The 23166-nt window shown below is 31.1% G+C and overlaps 1 protein-coding gene across 5 annotated transcripts in view; it reads left to right on the top strand.

Annotated features, from left to right (window-relative positions):
* Window positions 1-23166, top strand: part of LOC124365094 (protein RRP5 homolog) — a 55739-nt gene that overhangs the window by 18773 nt on the left and 13800 nt on the right. For all 5 annotated transcript variants that reach the window (XM_046821029.1, XM_046821028.1, XM_046821027.1 and 2 more), the window contains 11 exons: window positions 1117-1328; window positions 3445-3649; window positions 4819-5043; window positions 5831-6005; window positions 11390-11523; window positions 12391-12510; window positions 14588-14695; window positions 16559-17248; window positions 18571-18783; window positions 22195-22323; window positions 22440-22541. In XM_046821029.1, coding sequence (XP_046676985.1) covers window positions 1117-1328; window positions 3445-3649; window positions 4819-5043; window positions 5831-6005; window positions 11390-11523; window positions 12391-12510; window positions 14588-14695; window positions 16559-17248; window positions 18571-18783; window positions 22195-22323; window positions 22440-22541 — 2313 coding nt within the window. The remainder of the gene's footprint in view (window positions 1-1116; window positions 1329-3444; window positions 3650-4818; window positions 5044-5830; window positions 6006-11389; window positions 11524-12390; window positions 12511-14587; window positions 14696-16558; window positions 17249-18570; window positions 18784-22194; window positions 22324-22439; window positions 22542-23166) is intronic.

Raw genomic sequence — 23166 nt, 5'->3', positions numbered from 1 at the left:
ATGCCAACCACATAATTCCCTCTATCAATATTGTCCACTATGGATTCAATAAAATCCGTCCCAGCAGTTATGACAGACTTACCAGCTCTGAAGCCATGCTGTTCTCTGTCAAATATATTATTGGTTTCAAGAAAATCAACTAGTCGTAAATACATCACACGTTCAAAGATTTTTGAAAAAGTAGACAAAATGGATAAAGGTCGATAATTATTAGGGTCAGTTTCACTTCCTTTTTTGAAAACGGTTATAATTTTAGAGATTTTCAGTTTTTCAGGAAAGATTCCAGACACAAAAGAGTACAATAAGTACAATAAATTGCAAATTTTCTATAATATTACAAATTTAATATTTTATTTTTAAAAATCCTATGGGCTGCACTTGTTTAAACAATCTCAGAGCTGAAAGTAACAAGTGTCTACCAATCACTGAAAATTACTTCCGAATTGACAGTTTTTCAATCTTTTGCTTTTTAAGTGATTGTAAGAGTTTTTAACTCTGAATAATGGCTTCCATAATAACAACTCTATTAACAAATGATCGGTTTTGATGTAATAAACTTGCCAGTGATATTTTAAAAATTGAAAGGCATTCTAAAATAATTTTAAATTGATGACTTTTTCTTGCTGCAATACAATACTTGGCTGGAGCAGTATCAAATATTTTATAAATTTAACTTTTTTATATTATCTGAGGAGTGATACTACCTAAGAGATTACACATTAGGTCTTGACTGAATTCTTTTGGTCAACGTTAAAGTTTGGAAGTCTAATCTGTAATAATGGTCAATTTCTCTTGACTAATCGTGGAATGCTGCAAAGATGTCTACATTGGCTACTGCATAGAAAATACTAATGGAATCTTTCAGCGTGAAACATCATTCGTATTCTAATAAATCTGTCTTTCAATTCTGTCATCAATTTGTGAATCTTGGTTTGAGTAATATAGTGCCAGTGAGTTTGGATGATCAGTTCATCAGTCAGTTTGAATACCAAAGTTTCCAGGCATTCAAAAAATTAAAAATGTTGTATGTTATAAATTTACTTGATTTAAAATTTTTCCGGTATAGAAGAATATATAATATTTATACAGTTGTGTATCTTACATGTTATGTTGCAGGTGACAAACAGTTACTCAAAAGGAATATTCTTGTGCCTTGGTGAGAATATTGATAAAGATATTGGAAACAAAGGATTTGTATCAATACGAAGGTTAGGTGATAATATCACAAAAGCTAACATCAAGAAACAATTTCCGAAAGGTAAAAAGGTTACCGCAAGAATTTTGGCATTTGACTACATGGAACAGATATATAACTGTTCCTTTGAAAGGTAAATAATGTTCAAAATTTAATATAAAATGTAGCATAGTGTAGCTTTACAATATTGTAGTATTGTACAGTACAACCTTGTTCATCTGGATGAATTAGGACTGGAGGTGATCTGAATAAATGGAAATCTGAATGATCTGGAAGTGTAGTAAAAACACAATAAATGATAAATAATAAGGAATTATTTATCATTAATTAATTAATTTTATTTTATTTTATTGTGATTAGTTACGCAATAAGAAAGGAATAACATGAAAATGAAAAAAATATGTTCAAAAGATCTTAGTCAGCCACAAAACATGTATTGTTAGGAAAATTTAACTCTGGAAATAAAAAAATTATTCTTAGAATAATTGGAGTCACTCCACTCTTTAAAACCGATCTGGATAACCTGGAGATCCAGATAAATAAGGTCTGGATAGATGAGGTTCTATTGTATATGTTTTATAGTGTGCTGTACAACAACCACCAATATGGGCACCCAGCGTAGCTACCAATGTGGGTTCTATTAAATTATAAACCATATGGTTTGTATTGTATTAACCCTTATAACGTCACAGACGCTGTATGGCGCATAGACAAACTATCTCCAAACGGCAAAGACGCGGTACGGCGCATCGACACAAAACTGCGTCTATAGCAAATTTAAGTTCCTTTTAAATCCGATCAATGTCACTAACGGTATGCGTAAACCATGTGTGTGGGTTATTGACCTATGTCAAGCGTCAAAATATAGCTGTCGCGTTACATTGTTTGAAACAATAGACGTGGTGTCTAGACACTCTCCCCGCCACACGGCACAGACGCCGTACAGCGCGCGCGCTTTTGTTTGCAGTTTGGCTTCAGGTAGTGCGTGTCTAACCATCGCTGAGTCGGTTTCCTTCGTCGTGTTTTCTGTTTATATGGTTTTTATTTATTTTTAATTTTATTATATATAATTTATTTTAATTATATTTATATAATTGTCTGGTAATGTTTATAGTTTAGCTAATAAAATTTTGTGTGCCTTTTATTTCGACTTTATTTATATCTACAATTTAATGTCCCATAAATATATGTACGTACAAGATAATTTTAAAATTTTTACTTTTTTATACTTACCATAATTATAGAAAGTAAAAATAAAAATGAACTTTACACATTTAAATTTTTTTTTTTTTTTAATATTGTGCCGTTTGCTGGAAGTCCTGAAAAGATATACTGACGTTATAAGGGTTAATCCATACTGTAATCGTTCTTTAACACAGTATTCAGGAAAAATAGTTAAGTTTAGTACAAAAATAGCGAATTTTTATTGCAAATTTATTCCATATTATTAAAAAATGATACTGTCTAAGAACCATTAAAATATACTACTAGCATTAAACATTCAGAAATAATAAGTAAAAATGGATCTATTATATAGAATTTTATTTTACTAGTCATTATCAATTCTTAAAGCTGGTTTTCAATTCAAAACTAATTCTTAAGAAAAAATTAGAACCCTTATGCATAAATGAAGACAATTCTTCTATTCCACCTCATTGATGGTGGCCTTTACTTTTGCCACATATTTTATATTATTAACCGGAACAAAAAACAAATCCAATTTTAAAAAGTTATTGGTTTAATTTGCTTGTTTGTATATATAGCAAATAATGATATAAGCTAGTCATTCATTATAGCACTATTGTTATAGCCACATGTTCAGTGTAGTGCCACCAAGCAACTTCGGAACAGCCTTAATGGGCTACAATTAATGGTAAATTTAGGTTAAAACTGTGTTTGTGGTACCTCACAATACGTGTTAAAATGGATGGAAACCCAATAATTATCCTTCAACTTATGTCTTTCCAATCCTTTTTTATTTGTATTTTAAGTTTTGAATTCATTTTAATATGTAGATTTTTATTAAGTTCATATAATTTTGTATAGGTTAAGCAATTTTGTTATTTTATATTTAAAGTATAAGTTAATAATTTACCGCAATTGTGTCATACTATTGTAAATTTACTATATACGATATGAGGTAGAGTGATAGAGAGGGTGTGATAGCCCTAACTCTGCTTCTTTAATAAAGGTATTTTTCATTCATTCATTCAATTGTCTTTCTTGTAAAACGTAAGAATTATTTTCAGGAGCACTCTACAGCAACAGTGTGTATCCTTTGAGGAGTTGAAGGTCGGTGACAGAGTCACATGTCGTGTTACTCTCGTGGAAGATGACTGCTTGAAACTGGCTCTCGGCTCTATCACACTTCACGTCTTCCGAGAGCACTCGGCCGATGTGCCTCACTCAAATCTTTACCAACATTTCTACATTGGAGATGTCGTAGATGGAAGGGTAATTAATTGATTAGTGTATAATGTCTGTCTAGAAGCCTACCGTTATGAATTAGAATTTTTTCACAATTCATAAGGTTTAATAAAGTGTTACTTTTGATTCTGCTGTTGTGTAACACACATTATTAAATAAAAATACTATTAGATTTTACTCCAACAATTGTTGGTGGCTGTTTTGAATTTGATCAAACATCGTAATTTTATAATTAATACAATGTTAACAAAAATTCTATTATTATGTGAAACAGAACAATAAGCGTAATTGTAATAAAAAATTGTTTTTTAAAAATTAACAACAAAAAACTTAAATTTAAAATAGTATGAATAACTAGTTATATTATAATTAATAGAAACACACACTTTTTCCATTACACATAATGTTTTTATTAAGTTTGTCTTAAAACATGACTACGAAGAAATTAGATGTGATTGATTATCTGAAAATGGTCCTTTTAATTATCAAATGTTCACATAAGACATAGACTAATATCATCAAAATTGTAGGTAGAGCAATTTTGAACAATCTTGATATTATTGCATATGATGCAATTTACATATTTAATGAGAATAACCATTCCTCATTCTGATTAGAGCTGAGCAGACCTGATATCTTATTTAGGCATTATTTTTGTATTACACAAGAATCTAAAATTGAGAGCAAGTACCAGAATACATGGTATCTGTAAATGATTAGGTACCAAAAAATGGGTAGAAATAGCGACTCCAGTTCAGTTGGAAGAAGTAGGTAGATTTTGTGACAACGGAAATATTATTAATTTATTTCTTATGGAATTTATATGTAATCAATATTTTAAAAATAGAGATCATATAAAGAGAGGCCAATTCCCTTTTAAGTGCTATTCAGTACAAGAATCTTATCAAACGAAATAAAGGCGAGAGTCAATACAGTATAAGAAATGGAATCCTTAAGTTAAAGTTTACTTAACTTACAGAACTGACCTTGTACAAGTAAAAATGTCCTGTGCCGATTAAGGCTCATTTTACCACACCATACTTAATTAAAATTTTTCTTGCACTCCACACTTATAATAAACAAATTTTCACCAAAATATTCCGATACTTTTACAGTTAAAACAATCAGGCTCTTGCAATCTGTTTATTTAATGATTTCTTGATTTCCCGACTAATCGAGTAACTGATGACTGGCAGGTGCTGAAGGTGGATCCAGAGCTGCGCCAGGCGACAGTGACGCTAAAGGAGACTCTTATCCGGTCTCCGGCACTCATGGACTACCGAGCAGCTCGCATCAACGCCGGCTACTGGGGCACGGTCAGACACGTGCGTGCTAACAGTCTACTAGTTACATTCTTCAATGATGTAGCTGGTACCCTGCAACTAGATGGCGAAAAAACAACATTCACTCCTGGCCAGTTGGTATGTTAATTCTACCGTCACTGCATAACAAGTTTGAATCACTGGTTTGAAGTTGGTCAGTTCTCAAGTACCGTAGGCAGTTACGTAATTGTATGTTTTAACATAGCTTACGTTTTGTTGAATTTTATTGAGATATAGCTTATAAAAATAATCAAGAGGAGTTAAAAGTTAGCAAGAAAATTCATATTTCACATACGATTAAAGGATGGTAAATTTACAAAATCTTGCAGCTCCAATATACACATTTTTTCTCTCCATAAAATTGTGATCATTTTTATTTATTTTAAAAGTCTTGAAGTTTAAGTAGAATAAAAGTTATAAGTCAAGCTTGCAAAAAATTTTAGAAAATGTATATTTCATTTTTGCTAGAAAATTTTCCACTTTTTACAGCTTTTAATATGAAAGTAATCTAATGAATTTTTGATTTGCTGTATGAAGTCAAAGAATGTCTTTTTATTTTGGAATCATAATATTATCAGCTAAACAATTAATGTGTGTACTTATAAAATATTTTAAGTAGAGTATGATTGTTTAACATTAAAACATTTATTTTTTAATAGAAACACTTAAAATTGCAACCCAATTTTTGAAGATTGTAATAAATATATGTTATAGTGGTCCAAAATTAGTGCCTGCAAATTTCCTTGCAATCTAATATAAACATCTGGTTTGTTTACTTTTTATTGAAAGACGGCTGAAATTTTAATTTTTGTTTAAAAGTTAGGACTAATGATGTGTTTTTTTGTCAATAATCAGTTTAAATAACTGTTAATTGTCATGTGATCAGGTGAAGTGCTACATCACGTATGTGAACGTAAAAGAAGAAAAGCTACTGATGAGCCTGACCCCGAGACAGTCCAAGAAGCCCAAGCATTTGACTGTGGGAGAAGTGTACGAGTTAGTGATTTCTGAAGTATTTCCTGACCATTTTGCAGTTACTGCTTGCGATTACGATGGTGTTGGTAAGTTTTCTTCATCCTCAAGTTAATTTTAACTACACAAAAATTCAATCATAATGTCATAAGTAGGAATTCATGTATACTTTGTTCATTTGTGTACATTATTGAGTGGTTTGCACAAATACAGAATAGTATCACTATAACTAAGCTAAGGAATAAATTAATCTTATAAGGATAATGCAACCATTCCAACTAGTCTATCTTTGTTTTTACTACTATAAAAATTAATTAATCCAAAATATAATAAATTTTGAAAATTATTATTAATTTAAAATCAGAACCAGAATTTTATGTCCTATTTGATATGTTAAGAATTTCCACACAAATAATAAAAACCAACGTACATAATACGTAAATTAAGTTAATGTATACAATAAATATGCACATTGTGCCATATTAAAATCGAACATTGTGGACTCAATAATATAAAATTAACCAATCAAAGTACAGTACTAATACATTGAACCCAAATCTGCTTACTTGCCTAATACGACACTTCTAGTGTAACGTGTAATGTCCATTGTGCCTTTAATGTTATGTACATTTTCTAAACAAAAGAGGAATATATTTTTATCAACAAAATGAAACAAACAAATCGCAAAAATATATGCACTTGGTAAAGTCATGTTTTTTTTAAGATTTAAAAGAGGTTTGCAATGTTTAAATAAACATTTTCTTATTCATAAATCTGATTGCGATTTTGTTTTATAAATATTCTGTTAAAATGTTTTGAACTTGTACCACCCCAGACTGCTAGCCTAGATACCATAATGCTATGAAAACTAGCAAATTAAACCGTTTGAACCCTTCATACGCTGTAAGCGGAATATTCCGCTGAGTAAATCTAACTCGAAACGTTCTAAGAGGAATATATCGCGGAATCCCCTGACAACGCAGTATATTTACGTTAGTTCTACAAATTGCCGCCAGAATGCTTGAGAGTGAATATTTGGTGTTCTAATATGACGCAATGTGAAGCGTGACTCATCAAAACAGCTGGGACCAATCACAACGTAAGTTTTTGTTTGCTTTGTCAGTCCGCGCCATCGCTAGTGAGCAAGCTGTACGCTCTAAGCGGAAATACTCGCGCGTGACAGTCAGCTGCCGGCGGCCGCTATGTACTGTTGTTTATTGTTTATAACCTGCTATACTGCTTTAGCTGTCTATTGTGCGAGGTTATCCATATCGATAATGTGATAAACTATACATCTATGTAAAACATGTGAGGCCAAGCCTGCCCTCCACCCAGATGAGTGTTTTGAGATTTACCACACACAAGTCCAATATTAGTGTGCCTTTTTTTTATTTTTGTACCATTTTGTGTTCTTTATATATTCTATATTTGCCATGGATTTGTTCCCTTCATTATCTTCTAATTTTGTATAAATAATATGAATTACTGTTGTGCTAACTTTTGCTACTTTCAGAAAAGTTTATTGGACTTTGTATACTGTGTGTATATTTACATGTATGTACTCATATGTAAATAAAATAAAAGCAATACAAATCAATCAATCAATAATCAATAATTCTTTATTCATTAGTTGTACAATACAGTACATCGAATAGTGTCATACATCACTTATATATATAAAAGTACTAAACATACTCAAGTTCCTCTATTGAATACAAAACTAAATCAATCAAATAATTTTTTTAGTTTTCTTTTAAATTTGTTAATATTATTTTCCATCTTTATGCTTTGAGGAATATTTTTCAGAAATCTTTTCCCGATATACATAGTTTTTTTTCGTGTACATTTCAAGTCTATGATGATCATTGATGATTTCATTCTTATGGCGTGTGTTATATTTGTGCACATTATTTTTCTAAGTTAATTTGTTTGGCCATGATTGAATTTAAAATATAGGATGGTTTCATATATATAAAGTCCAAAAACTGTTATTATTTTTAATTCTTTAAAGCAATTTCTAACAGATTCTGAGAATTTAAGCTTAAGTATAACTTCTAATAATGGCTTGTTTTTGCACCTTTAAAATGTCAGTTAGGTTTTTCTTAGTTGTTGGCACCAAATATGGCTATGCCATAAGCAATGTGTGAATGTATATGAGCGTAATAAATCTGTTTTTAGCACTTCAGTAGTACATAAACAAGACATTTGCCTAATTGCATATAAGCCAGAATTAATTTTAAACCAATCACAAATTTAATGTGCTCATCCCCAGCTCAAGTGACAATCAATGATCAATCCGAGAAATTTAAATTTTTGATGCAATTTTCAATCTCTGAATCGTCTATAAGAATATCAAGGTCATAATCATTATTATTTTGTTTAGTTTTTAAAATTAATGAATTTAGTTTTCTCATAATTTAAATTAAGTTTTTTTGTTGTTAAAGAATTGTTGTAGATTAGCCAATTCGATTGCTGAGATGAATTCAACTTCTTCTTTCGAAATTCCAGAAACCTTTAGATTTGTATCATCTGCAAATAAACACAAAGGTACTGTTTGCAGTATAAGATAGTTTGCTTTCAATATTCCTCAAATAACATAAGAAAAGAAGAGGTCCAAGATTTGAGCCTTGCGGGACTCCAATTACACTTTGCTCTAATTTAGATTTAAATCTTGTTAAAGTTCTATTTGTCGACTTATGAGCTATTTCAACAAACTGTTTCCTACCCGTCAAATATGATTTGAAAACCAATTCAGTGCAATACCTCTAACTCCAATATCATATAATATTGATAATAAAAGATGGTGATCAACACTGTCAAAGGCCTTAGAGAGGTCCATAAAAATTCCAATAACAACTTCCCCTTTGTCTATTGAATTTATGACTGATTCTATAAAACTTACTGCAGCTGTGAGACGGTTGATTTATGTTTTCCTAAATCCATGTTGGGTGTTGTTGATAATATTGTTTTGTTCTATATAAGTCTTCAGTCTAATTATATACTACTTTTTCATAAACTTTCGATATAGATGGTAACAAGGAAATAGGTCTATAGTTTTGATTTAAGGAACGTATCATTTGCTTTAAATATCGGAATAATTTTTAGCAATTTTGAGTAGATTAGGAAAGATTCCACTAACAAATGAAGAATTTATCAAAATGTACAAGAATTTTGCTTAGCTCTTCTTTAACTTCTTTTATAATTTTTAATGGCACTTCATCGTAACCACAAGTCAGTTTTATTATCAAAAGAGACAATAATTTCTTGGACCTCCTTTACATTTTGTTGGAGTTAGACAAAAGAACTTACTGAACAATTTCTCAACATCTCTTACAACTCTTACATCTAAGTCATTAATATTTAAACTTGTTAATGGTTGGACATTTTCGTTTTTTCTATTAGTCATATTTATAAAATAATCATTAAAAATGTTACAAACTATTTCTGGATTTTCTATGCATGCATTGTTCTCTTGAAGTACTATATTACAATTCTTATTTAGTTTACATCTTTTATTTCCTACTTCATAATTAATTATATTCCAAGTGGTTTTTACTACATTGGAAGCCTTACTGATTTTATCACTGAAAAATTCCCTTTTGGGCTAGTAATAGTTTTTCCCTATAATTCTTGGTTTGTAATTTGACAAAACTAGATAGCTCTTCATCTTTAGTAGATCTTGCATATTTGCCAGTGTTTACGATTTTTGTTTCTTTCTTCCATCTTAAGTTTCATTTTTTATCCACTTAAATGGATTATTTTTTTTAATCTTAAACATTTTTATTGGAAAACCCCAGTTAAAATAATAAGTGAAAAACCTGATTAAAGATATTATATTTATCACTGCATGGAGCAAGGTATATTTTTTCCCAAGTTTCATTTTTTAGAAAATCTTTAAATAATTTTATATTAAGTGCAGAGAAATCCCTACGGTTTTCAATGTAATAATCATTGTGTCCATTACACTGTTTCAGATTTTTTATTTTTAAAATTTGCCCATCATGATCAGATAGCATTGTTACTACACCACTAATTTCCAAACATTCCCTTTTAAAGTTTGTAGAAATGTTGTCAATTGCTGAACTCGAGCCCTGGAATACTCTCGTTGGAAAGTTAATTTAGACAATGCATATTGTAACTCTTCAAAATGTTTTTGAAAACTGATGATGTCCTGTTTTTGTTTAACATGTTATATTTAAATCACCTGCTAAGATTAATATTTGAGGAGAGCTTTAGAACACATCCTATCAAAACACTTAATCTATCTAAAAATATGTTTACATTCTGCATTAGGGGATCAGTAAAGACCCACAACAATAAATTTTACATTATTTACAATGAACATTGTTGCACAACACTCAAATATCCTATCGTCACACAATTTTTCAATATCGGGCATCACAACCTGTCTCCACTTCATCTGTTCCCTCAGCCAAAATCAATACGTCCCCCTTTAGATGTGCTTTCACGTGAGTAATAACTAGTGACTAAAAATTTATTTATATTAATATCCTTTCTATTTGATTCATTTTTGTGTTATGTTCGGATAAAACTACTATATGAGGTTTTAATTCATCAAGGATAATTTCCAAGTGAGATAATCTAGACTTGAGATTTTCAATATTCTGATGAAAAATTTGGACTGATCCATTCAATTCAGATTTCTTTAAGTAATTACTGGGGACTTGGCTCGGCTCCAGTTTAAAGCAAAATCAGGCTGAGATGCAAAATTTGTAGACTTTGACACATTCATTCCATCACTATCGCCACTTGACACGAAGCTGGACAGCCGGCAGTGGGAGGATAAGCATTCATGTCCTGTAGAGAGCCTGAAGAAACCGGTGGATTGGGAAATGGCTGCAGTGGTGGGCCAAAACTATCATGTGTTTTCATCAGTTGCAAGACCAATAAACCTAAAAAAAATATATAACTTTGAAAAAATTAAAATTTTTTTTATTGAGCATTAGAGCAATTTTATACAACTTGCTTTCAGCGTACGAAGGGTTAATATATAAAAATCTGCACAGTCTGACAATAATTCTAGTGCAAAACAAGCTGAATTTAGTTTTTTCGTGATGTAATCATTGTGATAAGTAAAGCTGAGAAATAATATTACCTCATCCGTGATTCATAAATCTCTACAATTTCATGAATTTTGTTTATAATGGATAATAATATTCAATATAGTGTTTTGGTATAAATACTAAGCTTGAAAAAATTAATTTCATCATTATTTTGCTTACATATACTATTAGAAAATGTAATTTCTTAAGTCTCCTTTGCCCAATTAGATAATAAAAGAGTTTAAATAAATTTTGTTGATGGGAAAGTTTGCTTTAAGTAAAATTGTAAAAGTGAATTATGTCATGAGAATATTTAGGTTAGTCTTACTTGATGTGCTCCAAGAAATCATAGTTTCAGTTTGTTCTAAAACATCTATTGTAAGTTGTAACAATAATCATGTATTTTACAGAGGGTATAGTGCCCAAGTGCCATCAGTATGGCCAAATTTATTCAGAAGGTGACTTCATGAAAGCTTGGCTCTATCAAATAAAAGCAGGCAGTTGCTACTTCAGCCCAAACCCAGCCATTCGAGGATTTCTCAAGGTATATTAAAATTAGTGTTGTCAGAAGTGTAATCTGCTCAAGATAATTTAAAGCAATGGGTCCGTCCCAGTTTTATATCAGTTTCAATTGCTGGATGTATTATAAATTTCAACTGACAAGACATCATTAACTCTTTCATCCATTTATAAGATCCAGAATATTCTGGAAACTCAGTATAGTTTGGAACCCTGTAATTTTCAAGTAAAAGAATCTATTGCCAATCATTCTACCAAGGTAACCCTAGACAACTGAAAGGAGAATGCTAATTTGTTTCATTTTATGAACTCAAGGTGTTATTTTATTTTTCTATAATCTTTGATAACTTTTCTTTAATAAGTTATTATTCTGTATAGTTTATGAAAATCTTTGGTAAAGTCTTGTTTTATGTTGTCGAAGTCTCTTATTTGTGATAGCTTGTATAAATGGCAGTTCTTATTACTTGCTTTTAGTGCTGTAACATGGCTCCTTATACCTTTACCTCCCAGAATTAGCTTATTTTATTATTTTAGTTCATTTTGTTGGCCAAAACAATCCTGAATTCGACACCAATACAAATCAAAATTATAGTTTATGTACAAAAAAGCATTATAGTCATTTAGTCTATTGGGAGAATAATTAAGCTAGACATGATGCAAACAAACTCAGCATTTGATTATGATGTAAATGTAAATGTAAATTTGATTATGTGATGTATTATTTTGTTAATCCTTGCATACAATATTACAAATTTAATTTGGTAAATTGTATAGATTGTAAAATAATTAGTTACATTGTAAAAAATATTTGATCAGTTACAGTTTTGATGTTTGGGTCTTCTTGGTTTTTCATCAATAAAAGTATGTAATAATATGATTTTGTATGTTTTAGGATCATGTAAACATCAAGCCAGGTTACAGGCTGCAATGCTGCGTTGCAAAGGTCTCCAGTAAAAAGATGACAGTCTCCACACCACTCTCACAGTTCCCCACTGTAGACATTCCCAAAACAGTGAGTTGTTTTCAATCAAACCGTCATTTGTTTAGTTTTATAAATAGTATTTTTTGTCATTCTCTCTCTGCTGGAAACGTGTGAATATTCTGTTCTTGGAAATTCAAAAAAATTTAAAATTTTATTCCATCCATGAAATGAATTAATTAAAAATAAAATACTACTATACAGTTAGTTTTGTTACTTTTAGAGGTGTACAGTGGAGTCCCGCTAATCCGAACAGGTCCAGGAGGAATTATTTATAACGATAATGAATAGTTATAGGAACTAATTACATAAAATTGAAAATGGGTGCATCATTTCGTACATAAACAAAGAAAACTTTAATTAAACAGACATACAGTATTTTATTAAGACAAATTGTGTACGGTACAGTACATAAATAATGAAGTTAAATACAGTACCAAATTGAAACTTATAGGTTAAGTATGAGTTAAATTACTGTATTAAGAAGTGAAATCAAACAAAAATTGGACGTACAGTACTGATATTATTATTGAGTACAATATTAATTGTTAAAAGACATAAATTCAGTTATTGTCTTCTGTCGCATTGAAGAGAGTCTATTGGATGACGCGTAGTTTCGTACAACTATTGAACGCGTGGACCCGTACAATATCCAGTACGCTCACATTGCTTAACAATAGAGCTCTCACACTAAATACGGTAAATGTGTTTAGTATTCGCAAACACGTTTATTTGTCAAGAAATACAATGCAACAGTCAGAAAACATGTTTTAATAAACAATGTTGATAATTCTATAACAAAATAGACCCATCTCAAGTTTAAAACCGTATTTTTCTGTAATTCTGGCTAATCCGAACAATCACATAATCCGAATAGGGCTCGGTCCCAATTAGGTCGGATTAACGGGACTCTACTGTATATACAAAAATTTCTACCTTTTGGGTCTTGTTGGATAAACACATTTTTTGTATGTGAAATATTCACTTATTGACGTAATATACTTATAACTAGAACTATTTATTCTTCAATTATGAAAGATTCGTTAGATTAATACAAAGATCTCATTGCATTCAGTGGATCCTGAATGCTTTGCAATTGTTATTAATTTTTAACTAGCACTACTTTCTCAGTTATGTATTTTCCAAATTAATAAAATATATAACAAAATTTAAATAACAGTATGTGTTTGGTTTGTAGATTAAATAAATTTAATAATTGTTTTCAAGATTACCATGATATCTAATTACGCACATGGGTATCTAATACCTGTAACGTGTGTGTGTATAAGGAAATTTTAAAATAGGCCCTTGAGCCCAAAGACTATTTTTAAAGAATTTATAAGATACTGATAATAAACTAAATATATCTGTTTGGCACAAAATCCTTAGTCAATTTTGTATTGCTATAATGAAAGCATCAAAAGAGAGCATTAACATGGTTTTCAATGCATTAGACCCTATTTTATTAACATTTTACATAGTACAAAATGTAGTCAATTAAGCTTAAACATATACTAAAAATCCAACTTATAAATATATATTACCACAGCACTATTCAGAGCCATGATCATAACACTGTGGCAGGCCAATGCAGATGTGTTAAGTGTGCATGTGTCAAACCCCTTATTTTGGGTTTGAAAGCAGATACCAAGTTCTTGAAATGACTTGTATTTATTTATCTAAGTGAAATTTTTTTTCGTTTAATTTTGACTACCTAATAATTTTATTTGTCAGGTTTGGTTTCTAGTTTATTAGACTTATTAAAAAAGCACAAGTTTGTAGTAAAAATACTACTACATAATTAAAAGTGGCAAATTTGGTGATATAAAACAATTTTCCGGCATAATTAGTTAAGTATGATAACTTTGTTAATGGTTTCAATTAATATTCTTTATTCTCTATGAATAATTTAATCAAGAAATGTCACATTGGTCAGATATTAATATATAAATATAATAATATATATAAAATATATATTTAATTATACACTTCAAGTTTGTGTACAACAAAAACTGGGCTCTCATAGAAAATACTAAATACTTGTGTTAAATGTTACAAAATATTTGGTTATTTAAATGTTCACTAACAAATTTGTGATTGTTTGATCTAGAAATGGGTGGAACACAAGCACCCAGAGTTGAATCAGATTGTTCATGTCTACGTGGAACTTTTTGACGCTGTCAATAAGTCACTGATTCTTTCTTGGAAGCGTCCTAAGGTAATATTTTCTGTGTGTTTTTAACTATGGATTTAGAAACTAAGTCAACATTTGACAATACATGAGTGGTGTGTAGGTCAACTACAATGGTCTAATGAATTGAAAATGGTTATCTGTCTAGTTTACCTCATCATCATCATCATCAGACGTTTCCGTTATCACGGGTCGTCATACACAGCCTCCTCCACTTTTGTCTGTCATTCCAGGTCTCCTCTTCCTCCACCTGCACTTTCTGTAGTCCCCTTCTCTCTATGTCTTTCCACACTTGGTCCTCCCATCTTCCTCTCGGTCTTCCTTTTGGTCTTCTTCCTCTTTCCTCCTTCTCCAGTGCTATTCTAGGCATTCTATTATCTCCCATCCTCTTCACATGACCCATCCACTGTATTCTTCTTCTTTCCATTGTCTCTTGCAGTGAAACTACCTTCAATCTCTCTCTGTTATTTCGTTCCTTATTCTATCTCTTCTTGTAGTCTTCTCTATCCCTCTTCAAAATCTCATTTCTGCAGCTTGCAATCTGCTTAAATAATTTTTAGTCCATGTCCACGTCTCTGCTCCATATAATAAAATTGGTTTGAAATAAGATTTATACATCAATACTTTTGATTCTTTCCCAATGTTCCAACTCCACACAATCTAGTTTACCTAGTTGTAAAAAATCGATTGTAGATGAGAACAGGGAAAGTAAGTTAAAGATTAGGAATTGAGATCATTTATAAGATGTGAAGTATTTTATCATTCAGTTCATCTCTTCTTTTTGCAAAATATTATGGAATATTCATATAATATAGATTAGAATCCCAGCAATATACACATTTTTGTCTACAGTACCTCATGCTGATTTGTGTGAATAAATTTGAAATTGATATCACCTGCCTTTGAATTGAAGACATGATTCCTTTATGCCTTCTCTTTTAACTCATCACTTAAATTGACTTTTAAATCATTAATTAAGTAATGCATTTTTACTTTGTTTTATAGTTACATCAAACTTGCAATGAATTGTAGACAAAAAAGTATTCACTTATAGAATTTCATAATCATTTATCACTGTACAATGCAATTAATTATATTACTAACTTTCCTGGATTTATTAATACGTTTTATTGACTTTGTGAAATATGTTCAAGCATTATAAGAATTTTTAAAATTATGTATAAGTCAAGTTTATTCAGTTTGAATTTATGAAAATACAGCTAGTTTCTCCTACAGATGGCCAACATCCAGTACAACTAATCTTTTAGTAATTAAAAACTCAGTAGACATTAGAGCCCTGTAAACAGGAAGGTGCATGACGCTGCATTGGTTAGTGGTGTTAGCCAAGGAACTACAAGGATCTTATGTGTAATAAGTCATGTTTTAAACTAACATCCCAAAATTGCAGCACTTGTAAATTTCCCTTTGAATGCCACATTTTTAGTCCGCTTTGAGACCTACCAAAGTTAGTTTCAGACCATTCAAAAATTAGTGAGCACTTCAATCTCTGAGTTTACATCTACCATTTGTAATATGTGTCCAAGTTAAAATGACAGCAAAGACTTAATACTGAAATTTCATTGTTAAAGGACAAAAATGAAATGTGCATTTTGGATATATTCCAAAAAATAGAATTCAAACATAAGTTTGCTTGGCAGGAGATGGTGAGCATTCTTATACTGTGCTATTTAAAAGACTGTTGTGTTGATCAACATGGTGTTAAGTCTATCATACGTAAGAAGTCTTGGTATTAATTTGAATAATATCAATGATAACAGTGTATTAATCCTTTACCAGTAGATAGATATTATTACTGTATAATATCTTTTGCTATCCTAAGCATTTGCACACAATAGTTATATACGCCTTTGCTTTCTTTTTTTTTTTCAGAAGAACATTCAAATTGAGAACTCCCACAGTAGTGAACAGAAAAACAATGGAGAAAAATCAACGAAGAGCAGCAATGGTATACCTTCAGGAGTTGAACAAAATGGAAATAGTCTCTTACTTAGCCAAATTAGTAAAAGGAAGAGAAAACAGGAAATAGATGAGAACTTTAATGAAACTGGGGAATCCAAGACCAAAAAGAAAATGGTAAAGAAGCAAGTGGAAGATAAAGGAGATTCAAATGAAAATTCATTGACGGATGTCTCTCAGCAGTTCAGTACCGAAGAAAATGAAGATTTATCGTCAAACACAAAAAAGAACAACTCAAAAAGAAATGATGCTGTAAAACGACCCAGTCTTATAGAAAGTGAAAGAGATTTGTTGTTAAAAACAAAAAAGGAAAGATCTAAGAGGGATAATGTTGCAAAGCAGCACAGTATTAAAGAAAAAGATGAAGACTTATCCCCTACTAAAACTAAAAACGATTTGTCAAAGAATAAAACAACTATTTTAAAGAGACAAGAGAAAAATATTAATAAGCATCAGCATGATAATAAAAAGGATTCTAAGCGAGTAAAACTGAATGGTAAAGGCCCTATGAAACGCACATTGAGTGAAACAGGTTTCTTATGGGATGTGAAACCAGAGGACTTGGTTAAACCTGAAGAAAAAGATGAAGAAGACATTGATGAGGTTAGTTAAAAGTTGAATATTTTAATGAGTTTACAATCTTGTAGCCAGTTAATACCTGTAAACTATTTAATTATGATCATCCAAAGTATGTTTGTATAAAGTTCCACGCCCAGTTAATATGAAACAATTTTTAGAAAATGTTTAAAACATGCTTTATTTGTAAACTATTACAGAAACATCACAATCTTGATAATATAGTGGAACTTGGACAATCAAACATTAAGAATTCAAATTACACAAGTTTCTTAAAAATGGGTAAAAACTTTACTTCATTATATTTATACAACAAAATCATTAATTTTATAAACTGGATATTTTATATATTGTATTAAAACAATAAACAAGATTTAAAGTCTTATGTAATAATAATATATTTACACCTAGTTTATGCATATTCACATGGACAGTCACGTCACTTTAGTGATGGTTTATGCAAAATATGATGAGAGGGAGTTATGTGTTGGAGGGACAGGGGATTAGCCTTGCCAGCAGTGAGGCAAGATACATTCAGATTGTTCATATTCCTGAATTTATAGAAATAAAACAGTAAAGGGGGGTGGTGTGTCAAGGTGGGCGTTCCTTTTTGTAATTTTCCTCACTCAGTCAGTATGGCTAAGCCTCTGTAGCTGTGCACACAGCCATGGTCAACTAAAGTATAAGAGGAGTGAAGAGTTAAGTGTGAGTCAGTGAAAGGGGTGGTGTGTCAAGGAGGGGGGTTCTTTTTTTGCAACACTCAGTCAGTATAACTAAAGTATAAGACTGTGCGTTTTAATGTTGCCTATTCTATTAAGAGTTCTAGCTCAGAAATGATATGCAATAGTTATAAGAAAAATTCAAATTAACCTCTTTGTTTTAGCACAGTACAAATATCAAATCGTAGGAATAGTTCAAAATAACCGTGATTTAAAATTAAAATGTCTGATATATTCATGTTCCACTGTAATATTATTAACTCTAAATAATGTATTGATTTAAATTTTCTATAAAGTCAAGAGTAAATCTTAATGCTAGTCTACAGAGATGATTAAATAGTGACTGACCCATGATGTTGAAATAAATAAATACAATAAAATTGGTTTAAAATGTGATTTGTTTAGTTGCTTCCCCCCTCTCACACACACATATCTAAAAAAAACACTAAAAATATATATGGGACAATACAGTTAGTCCACATTTCACCCTTCTGTGTGTTGGGGTCTTTAAATTGGTGCCTACAATAGCTAATCTTCTCTATGAGAAAAAAAATGTTTCTTCTGAAAAGATTATTATACAAAGTGCTTTGGAAAAAATTAAAAAGACTGTTGGTTTTTGTACCCATATAGGATGAAGAAGAGGCTGACCAAGGCAAGAAGAAGAAGACGGTGGCCGAGCGACGGAAGGCGGCAAAGGAGAAGGAGGCCCAACTGAGGGAAGTGGAGCGCAAACTGATGGGCTCTGAGGACAATCCTCAGACGGTGGATCAGTACGAACGAGCAGTACTCACCCGGCCGGATGATGCTGATCTATGGATAAGATACATTTCTTATCATCTGCAGGTTAGCCACCGAGCTATCAATATCTTGTAGTTGTAAAAAGTGTTCATACATACATTATACTTTGTGAAGTTGAGTTGGATAATGTTTAGTATTTTTTGTATTGCAGTTTTTATTTATATTTTCTAATTTTTTGCTCTATAATTATGAAAATATTTTGCAAACACCTACTCAGCCTTAGTATCCAATTGTTTTTATTTGAATATCAACAAGTCTTGATTATTTTCTTTAACTATTTTAAAATTGAGAATACAACATGTCATCAATTGTAATTTATAGTCAACTAATATTTGCATGGTTTAAACTCAATGGTTATGCTTTAATCTATTTATTTTGTACTAAATCACTGTGGGTCACAAATTAAAAAAGCATTATTCTTGTTCCTATTGTCATTGTTTGGTCTATTTTAAAAAGGTTCCATGCCAAAACCTTTATTACATAGTGACAAAAAACATCTTTACCTACATGGTACACTGATGATCGTTAAAATCACCATAGTGGCTATCATGGTTTGTTACTTAGAGAGCTGATATCTAACCACAGCAATAAAGTATAATAGTGTATATTTCATAAGATCCTATGTGTCATCTTCTACTGATATCAGCACATAACCTATCTTCTGTTGTGAACTTTCTCATCTACTCTATATGAGGAAGCATTAGCATCAGGTAATATCAGTAATTTATGTGTTTTCAGTAGAAATACGATTATCTGAGCTGTCAGGTTAACCGAGACTAAAAAATTATGAATCCTTTAGGAACTGTCTACAAAATTGTGCAAGTAACCAGTAGTTTTTGAGTGTGGTGGTGCAGAACACTGCAAAGACAATGCACCAAGCCGTTTGCATGGCTCTATATATATATATATATATATATATATATATATATTTTATTCAATCCCTGTAATATTCGAGAAATTCTGTATACAAAGTAGTTCTGGCACCATTTAGCTGACTTAATTGGACTTCTACAGTATTTTGTTTATGACTCTCTTAGCACTTTCAGTGGCAGAAACTAAGGTTAGATGTATTTTACTATGTATTTTATTTTTTGGTGTGAAAAATGAAATAAATAAAGTGTGGTAATTGTTAATCAAGGCAACACAGGCAGGTTGGTTTTTATGTGCAATAAAAATAAACTCTGCTATGAACAAAACAGTGTTTCCAAGTGATATAAACATTTCAAAGATACCGATGAAGACGTTGAAGATGACAAATGCTCCTTACGCTCCTGCACATAAAAATCTGATAAAAAAGTGGAAGAAATGGTTATGAACTATCCACCATATTATGATCAGTGAAGTTGCTGATGATGTTGGTATAACAATTGGCTCATGCCCCAAAACTTTTTTCTAATATTTTGGGTATGAAACATGTAACAGTAAAATTGTTGAATTTTGAACAAAAACAGCAGTTAATGGAAGTTGCTCAGGAGCCACTAAATGAAGTGAATGACGATGCAGAAATACTGAAACATGTTATAGCAGGTGACGAAACATGGGTTTACAGATATGACATCAAAATTAAGAGTCAATCATCCCAGTGGAGGCATTCTGGACAACGAACTATACTACTGGAACGCGCACTGCCCATAAGCAGCATGTTGTGTTTTCCGGTCGCACACAGCTGTGCGTTACTGGTGTATCCATGGATTTGCAGGCGCTTAAAGTGGGCAAGAACTCACCAAGTTCTGTACTCCATGCCAATGATGCTGATCTTAGAACACATTAACTTTTTATTGATTTTAAATCTAAGGGTAAATTAAGTAGATCAAGTGATGATGTACGGTATTGAAAATTGTAAAATATTATTATTTACTCTAGTTATCTCAAACAAATGCGACCACTTCTAAATTGACAGGAAGCCACGAGTTACTTTGAATTAAAACTGTGACTAAACTATTTTTTTTTAAATAATATCTCATCACATCGAAAAAACAAAAACTTTTGACATTAAAAAAGAAGAAACCAACTTAGAAATAAGGCAAAAATATTGGTCAAAATAATTTTATTTTCTAACACGTAGATTAAGTGTGTCATGTTTGTAAATTTTTTGTAGTTTATTTTGAAATAAAATACTGTCAATAAAAAGTTGTTTTTTTTTTCATCTGGGTAATATTTTAATGCCTGTAATATTTGTTTCCGACTTTGTAAGAAAAATAAAAGTCAAAATCTCAGTTATTTTGATATTGCACAAAAATCAGTTTTTTTAACAGAAAATAAAAATCCACGGTAAAAAGCAGCTACTAACATTTGTAATAATAAATAAATTGTAGTATCTAACAATTGTATTAAGTCTACAAGGCGTTTTAAAGTGATATTAGATCATTACTATAATGCCTGCCATATGGGCGGAGTTAGTTCTTGCCCATTTCCAGCGCCTGCAGACTCGGAACGCAGCCCAGGATTTCGGCTCGGTTTCTCCGGCCCAGAGCGCGTTCCATTATTATAATTCGTTGATTCTGGATCGACAAGACCAAAAAATGCTCGAAAAGTGCAGTCAAATATGAAGGTGCTCACTGTGTTGATCAATTTTAATGGCATAGTGCATCATGAATTCTTGCCACAAGGTTAAACGGTTAATAAGGAGTACTACCTACCTACAGGTTTAATGCTGTTTGCATGAAGCAATCTGAAAAGAAAAAACACCTGGATATTTGTGACAAAACAATTCATGGCTTTTGCACCATGGCAATGCACCTGTTCACACTTCATTGCTTGTTTGTGAATATTTGGCCAAAAACAGTACTGTAACGATGCCCTAGTCTCCATATTCTCCAGACATGGCACCATGTAACTTTTTTATTCCAAAAATAAAATAATGACATTAAAAGTGCATCACTGAAAGAGCTAAAGGCTATCCAAAAGAGTTTGTGAATTGTTTGGAGGATTGGAAGAAGCGCTTGCACAAGTGCAAAAATATCTAATGGAAACTATTTTTAAGGTGACAACATTATTGTAGACAAATAAATAATGATTTATGTTGCTTTTTAACATACCTCGTAGTTACGACTTTCTTTATTTTGCTTTCACTTCGTCTCACTTATAGAAAGTTGTAACAGAAAAGCAAACAACAAAGTTGTGTTTAAACCTAAAAATAATACTTTTTATACTTAATTAGTTCAATTAATTAATAATTAGTTACTGTAACTTGAAGAAAAAAAAATTAGTGTAATGTACTAACATAAATATGTAATCAAACTGTTCAGAGTTATTGTAAAACACTATTGGTTTAAGCAGGTGTTTTATGATGAAATATGTTTAGGCATTGAGTAATATTTGTATTTTTACTTTAAATTTCTTATACTCAGCTTTTATTCCACTTAAACAACCTGCTTTTGCTTCTCTTGTGTTTTAAAATTTCATTTATTTTATGAATTTTTATTTTGACAAATTAAATTTGAATCTTTGTCACAGGCTACAGAAATTGAGAAGGCCCGTGCAGTGGCGAGGCAAGCGTTACAGACAATTGGCGTCAGTCTTGCAGCAGAGAGGCTCAAGGTGTGGACTGCGTTACTCAGTCTAGAGAACCTCTTTGGTACTCAGGTCAGTAGTTGTATTTTATGAGTTAACACAAAACATTACTTGTAATACAGTTACAATTGTTTTAGTTTCACATAATATACATAGAACCAATTTTAAAGTTTGAATGGTGTTTGCAGGAAAGCTTGAAGAGCAGCTTGGATGAAGCTTTGAGAAACAACGACGAATTCTCAGTGTACAGTAAAATGTTGAAAATCTTCTCAGACTCCAATAAACCTCTGGTAATGGAAAAGATGTTACATTTATACTATGGACTAAAATATATACTTATTAGAAATATATTATTATGGTATTGTGGTCATCACTGAACTAACACTAAAATCTGGAAGTATGGAATGTATAATTATCATAGCCTCTATTATATGTTTTGAATGTTTTTTTTTTTAATAATTAATGTATTTATTTAGAAAAGCTAGTGCAATGTGTATGTGTTTCCTTCACAGGATGGATTTTTCAACAAATTTTCTCAAACATTCCTTACTAAACTCTCGTGGATCAGTTCATTAATCATAAAAGATATAACTGAGATGGTCTCTGTGGGATACTTTTAATAACATTTCTGTTACTGAACTGTTTATCTACATACAGTAAATCTACTGAGATATATGCTTCAATGATGCTCTGCCAAATTCCATGGTTGGAAATGCGCTATCATAGAACTTATTTTTGTCAATAAAGAAATAAAGTTTCATGCAAAATGTGTAGTTTGCAGATGATTGTTATCAAGATATCATGTCATGTGATACATTAAAGTTTTTGTTAATTGAGTTTGGTTTCACAGTGCTGTTTAAATAATACTGGTGAGGTAGGGAACCTTCCCTTGTAGTACCTACTACAACACAAGAG

This window comes from Homalodisca vitripennis, chromosome 6 (assembly GCF_021130785.1).
Source record: "Homalodisca vitripennis isolate AUS2020 chromosome 6, UT_GWSS_2.1, whole genome shotgun sequence".
Classification (NCBI taxonomy): domain Eukaryota; kingdom Metazoa; phylum Arthropoda; class Insecta; order Hemiptera; family Cicadellidae; genus Homalodisca; species Homalodisca vitripennis.
Note: the sequence above shows the minus strand (reverse complement) of the source record. Positions and strands in the feature narration are given on the sequence as shown.